This window comes from Nicotiana tabacum, chromosome 6, assembly GCF_000715075.1.
Source record: "Nicotiana tabacum cultivar K326 chromosome 6, ASM71507v2, whole genome shotgun sequence".
NCBI lineage: Eukaryota > Viridiplantae > Streptophyta > Magnoliopsida > Solanales > Solanaceae > Nicotiana > Nicotiana tabacum.
Window position 1 is genome coordinate 101,398,878 of NC_134085.1, and position 5,165 is coordinate 101,404,042.

Genomic DNA, 5,165 nt, shown 5'->3' on the forward strand with positions numbered 1-5,165 from the left:
GATAAGCATGGTATTCAAATTCTTAGCAGTTATGGTAACAACATCATTTTCAAATATTTTTGAAAAAGCAGTGCAGTAAATGATTTTATCTTTTTCCCCTATATGAAAAGATTGTTGGGGTGGGAAAATAGAATTAACAATATTACCATTTGTGAGCGTATAATCTCTTTCCAACACAGAAACATAGTTATAAACATGCTTAGACATAAACCAAGGAACAAAAGCAATAATCTTATTATTCTTGCTAATGTCTGTATAAAAGTCATGTCTAAAAAATTGTACTAATTCAGGGGACATATTTTCAAGAAACCATTTTCTGAAAACTGCCTATCTAGGTTTTAGAAATTCTTCTAAAATCATTTTTCTTGCCGGTGAACCCGGACTAAAATCTATTTGGTTTTCAGTCATTTTTAAAACTATTTGAAAAATCCATTTCGGATGCAGTAGGTTCAAGGTCTGAATTATTATTGACCTTAACAATATTATCACTACCAATGCTGACTTCATTGATTCTATTATTTTCTCTAATTTGTGATGTGGATGATCTCGAAGGAAATTTTACCACATGATCAATTGGAGAAATATAAGAAGAATTAGATCTAGTTAATCTAGATGATAAACTGATATTATCAGTTTGATCGGGTTCATTGAACCTGATTTTGATAGTGCCATCTAAGGTTTGTTCTAGTTCTGTAATCTCAGTATTACCAGTGTTTCGAGGGGCAACAACCTCTTCTATGACCCATTCTTTTGGGAAATCAATTTCATCCCATTTAATAGGTATTCTAGTAGTTACTTTGGATTTACCAAAGTTGGTTTCTATAAAAATAGTTTCATTCTTCATATCCATTATCTTACACATAGGATTCAAAGTGTATAATGGTTTGAAATGAATCCTATAACAGATGCATATAACTTCTGTACCAGGCAAATAGTCATAACCATGTAATTTGATGCTAAGTATTAAAGGATTCAAAGAATTTTCATCATTAAGGGAAATTTGTAAATTAGGATAGGCATTAAAATAAACAGGGCCATAGGCCAAACTGGTTTGCATAGTCCCTATAAGAGACTTTTTTCAGTTTTGGTTTCTGCCATCTTTGAGTGCTGCTATAAAGCTTTCAGGTAAGCCTCTTAGAGTGAGTGGCTTGAAGACAACTTGTATTAAGCCTATATGCAAAAATCTATGTGAATCCCTATAAGGGGCTAGGTCATTTTCAGATAATAATCTGAATGTAGCATGGTCACTATCTACCGTGAGTGTTTCTTCAGTAGTTTTAACTACTTGTTTTAAACCTATTCGTTCAAAAGTACCTAATTGGTATATAACAGGCTTAACCATTAGAATAGTCCACTTATTAAGTAGGTCTAATTGTTGGGGAAGCTCATATTCTTCCTTTCTACTGTTTTTAACAGTATTCTTTTTCCTAATGATATTCATTAAGAAATTAAGTGTTAGACTTAGACTCTAGGTTTTCTACAAAACACGGCTCTGATTCCAAATGGGGTCCTTCTAAACAGGTAAGTGTTAGACTTGGTTCTCAATGGTTATCTGCTATTCATGTTTATGGTAGTTAAGAGTCTACTGTATCAAACCCAATGGGGTTTTGGATTAAGGACTATATAGACTAGGCAGTTACTAGTCTCAACAGTAAACCTTGGTTAGTCCCAAGCTAACCGGTGGTGCTCGTTAACACGTTTAGGCAGGTGGCCGTTGAAGGGTTGTGAAGAGCATCGTGGTTTAAGGTTTCCCTAGAGATTAGTGGCTAGGCCAGGACTGGTGTCCTTGTAATTCAATTCCTTAGCCCTATTTGGAAGCGATCCGGTTCTCCCCTTGGTATCAGAGCCATGTTTTGTAGAAAACCTAGAGTCTAAGTCTAACACTTAATTTCTTAATGAATATCATTAGGAAAAAGAATACTGTTAAAAACAGTAGAAAGGAAGAATATGGGCTTCCCCAACAATTAGACCTACTTAATAAGTGGACTATTCCAATGGTTAAGCCTAAGGTTATATACCAATTAGGTACTTTTGAACGAATAGGTTTAAAACAAGTAGTTAAAACTACTGAAGAAACACTCACGGTAGATAGTGACCATGCTACATTCAGATTATTATCTGAAAATGACCTAGCCCCTTATAGGGATTCACATAGATTTTTGCATATAGGCTTAATACAAGTTGCCTTCAAGCCACTCACTCTAAGAGGCTTACCTGAAAGCTTTATAGCAGCACTCAGAGATGGCAGAAACCAAAACTGGAAAAAGTCTCTTATAGGGACTGTGCAAACCAGTTTGGCCTATGGCCCTGTTTATTTTAATGCCTATCCTAATTTACAAATTTCCCTTAATGATGAAAATTCTTTGAATCCTTTAATACTTAGCATCAAATTACATGGTTATGACTATTTGCCTGGTACAGAAGTTATATGCATTTGTTATAGGATTCATTTCAAACCATTATACACTTTGAATCCTATGTGTAAGATAATGGATATGAAGAATGAAACTATTCTTATAGAAACCTACTTTGTTAAATCCAAAGTAACTACTAGAAGACCTATTAAATGGGATGAAATTGATTTCCCAAAAGAATGGGTCATAGAAGAGGCTGTTGCCCCTCGAAACACTGGTAATACTGAGATTACAGAAATAGAACAAACCTGAGATGACACTATCAAAATCAGGTTCAATGAACCCGATCAAACTGATAATATCAGTTTATCATCTAGATTAACTAGATCTAATTCTTCTTATATTTCTCCAATTGATTATGTGGTAGAATTTCCTTCGAGAGCATCCACATCACAAATTAGAGAAAATAATAGAATCAATGAAGTCAGCATTGGTAATGATAAGGTCAATAATAATTCAGACCTTGAACCTACAGCATCCGAAATGGATTTTTCCAAATGGTTTTAAAAACGACTGAAAACCAAATAGATTTTAGTCTGGGTTCACCGGCAAGAAAAATAATTTTAGAAGAATTTTCTAAAACCTAGATGGGTAGTTTTCAGAAAATGGTTTCATGAAAATATGTCCCCTGAATTAGTACAATATTTTAGACATGACTTTTATACAGACATTAGCAAGAATAATAAGATTATTGCTTTTGTTCCTTGGTTTATGTCTAAACATGTTTATAACTATGTTTCTGTGTTGGAAAGAGATTATACGCTCACAAATGGTAATATTGTTAATTCTATTTTCCCACCCCAACAATCTTTTTATATAGGGAAAAAAGATATAATCATTTACTGCACTGCTTTTTCAAAAATATTTGAAAATGATGTTGCTACCATAACTGCTAAGAATTTGAATACCATGCTTACCCAAAATAATTATACTAATATGTATGTGAGTATTCTGGGTGAACAGGTTATTAAGGTTCATGAGAAATTGGACAAGCTTATAGCTGAAGTCCAAAAAATCCAACAGAAGGATACTAAAGGTAAAGAGCAAATCGCTACTACTAGTATCCAACCACCTCCTGAGGTAAGAGACTTTAAATTAAAAAGTCTTGATGATATTGAGGAACTTCTTAATAAGAAATTTGGAGAATTTAGAGCTAGTCCTCTAAGTTTAGAGCATGCATCTACTAGCAGTACAAAAGTAGATGATGAGATTAATAAAATCTCTGAGAAATATGCTCGAAAACCATACCAAAGATTGTTTTACTACCCAAGACCTACCCTCAAGATTTCTTGATAGAAGAACAGGACAACGATCATTACCACCAGGGTTATAGTGAGTCTGATATTTATGAATGAAATATAGATGGTCTTGCTGAAAGACAAATCTATAGGACAATACATAGAATGCTTATGTACAGTACTATCTATAAAGTTAATAAGAATACAGATAGGGCAATTGCAGAAATAATTATTGCCGGATTTACTGGTCAACTGAAAGGCTGGCGGGATAATTATCTCACCCAAGACCAGCGATTTCAAATAATGCATGCTACAAAGACTAAAGATGATAAGATTGTTCAAAACTCACTCTATTCTTTAGTCATGAATATCATTGAGCACTTTTCTGGAAGATGGTCTGATAATAGTGAGACCATTAGAACAATGCTCCAGAATTTGAGGTGTAAAACCCTCACATCTTTTAGATGATATAAAGATGTTTTCTTGTCCAGAGTGATGGAATTACCAGAGAGTAATAGTACTTATTGGAAGTCTAAATTCATAGATGGACTCCCTCCTTTATTTGCTGAAAGGATTCGAAAGGTCCTTAGAGGCACAAGAATGAGTATTGATTATAATAATTACTCATACGGTAAACCTTTTAGTGTATGCACTCAGGAAGGTTTAGCTTTATGTAATGAGATCAAGCTAAACCAACAAATCAAGAAACATCGTCTCACTGAGAGACAACAATTAGGTGAATTCTATGAACAATTAGCCATCGATATACCATCCAGAAGAAAGAAATCCCATAAAAAGGATTTCAAAAGGAAAAGGGGTTCGCCGGATAAACGGCGCGAAAAGACCCAAAAAAGAAAGGCTTTTCATAAAGCCAGAAAGGCTTTTGTTAAATCAAAGAACCCTTAGACCTGTTACAAATGCGGTAGAGTAGGTCACTATGCAAAAGATTGCAAGATCAAAGATAGGATCAAAGAACTAGATTTAGATGATCATATCAAAGGTTCTTTATGTAAGATTCTTCTGAATTCTTCTCCAGAAATATCTGATACTGATGAAGGAACTTCATCAACAAGTGAAGACCTAAGGGTCCTTCATGAAGAAAGTTATACTTCATCTTCTGAAGAAGAGCAAGAGTCCTGTAATAAGGGACAATGCTCAAATCATTGTTGTAATATCAACGATGAACTTTTTAATATATACTCTCAATTTAGGGATTTAAAGATTAATGTTTTGTGACAGCTAAGGGTTATTAAAGACCCTGAATTAAGGTCCCAGCTAATAGATAAAATTCCTACAAATCCAGAGGTAGGAACAGAGGTGGAAGAAATTCCATCTCAGAAAGGACCTTACACCATGTCTGAAATCAGAAAGATGGTGAAAAATAAGACCCAGCCTGAAAGGCTTGCTACAGTCCAAGATTTAGGTACTGAGATAAGTTATCTCAAGAAAGAAATCTCGAAATTAAAAGCTTCAAATATAGCTTTAGATGAAAGAATTTTCAAATTAGAAAATT

General features: G+C 34.0%; 1 protein-coding gene across 1 annotated transcript; it reads left to right on the plus strand.

Moving 5' to 3' along the window:
- Positions 1 to 1,895: 1,895 nt before the first annotated feature.
- On the plus strand, positions 1,896 to 2,666 carry LOC142181956 (uncharacterized). Its single transcript, XM_075255672.1, has one exon. It carries the CDS (start codon positions 1,896 to 1,898, stop codon positions 2,664 to 2,666), a length of 771 nt encoding a protein of 256 aa, XP_075111773.1.
- Positions 2,667 to 5,165: the final 2,499 nt, after the last annotated feature.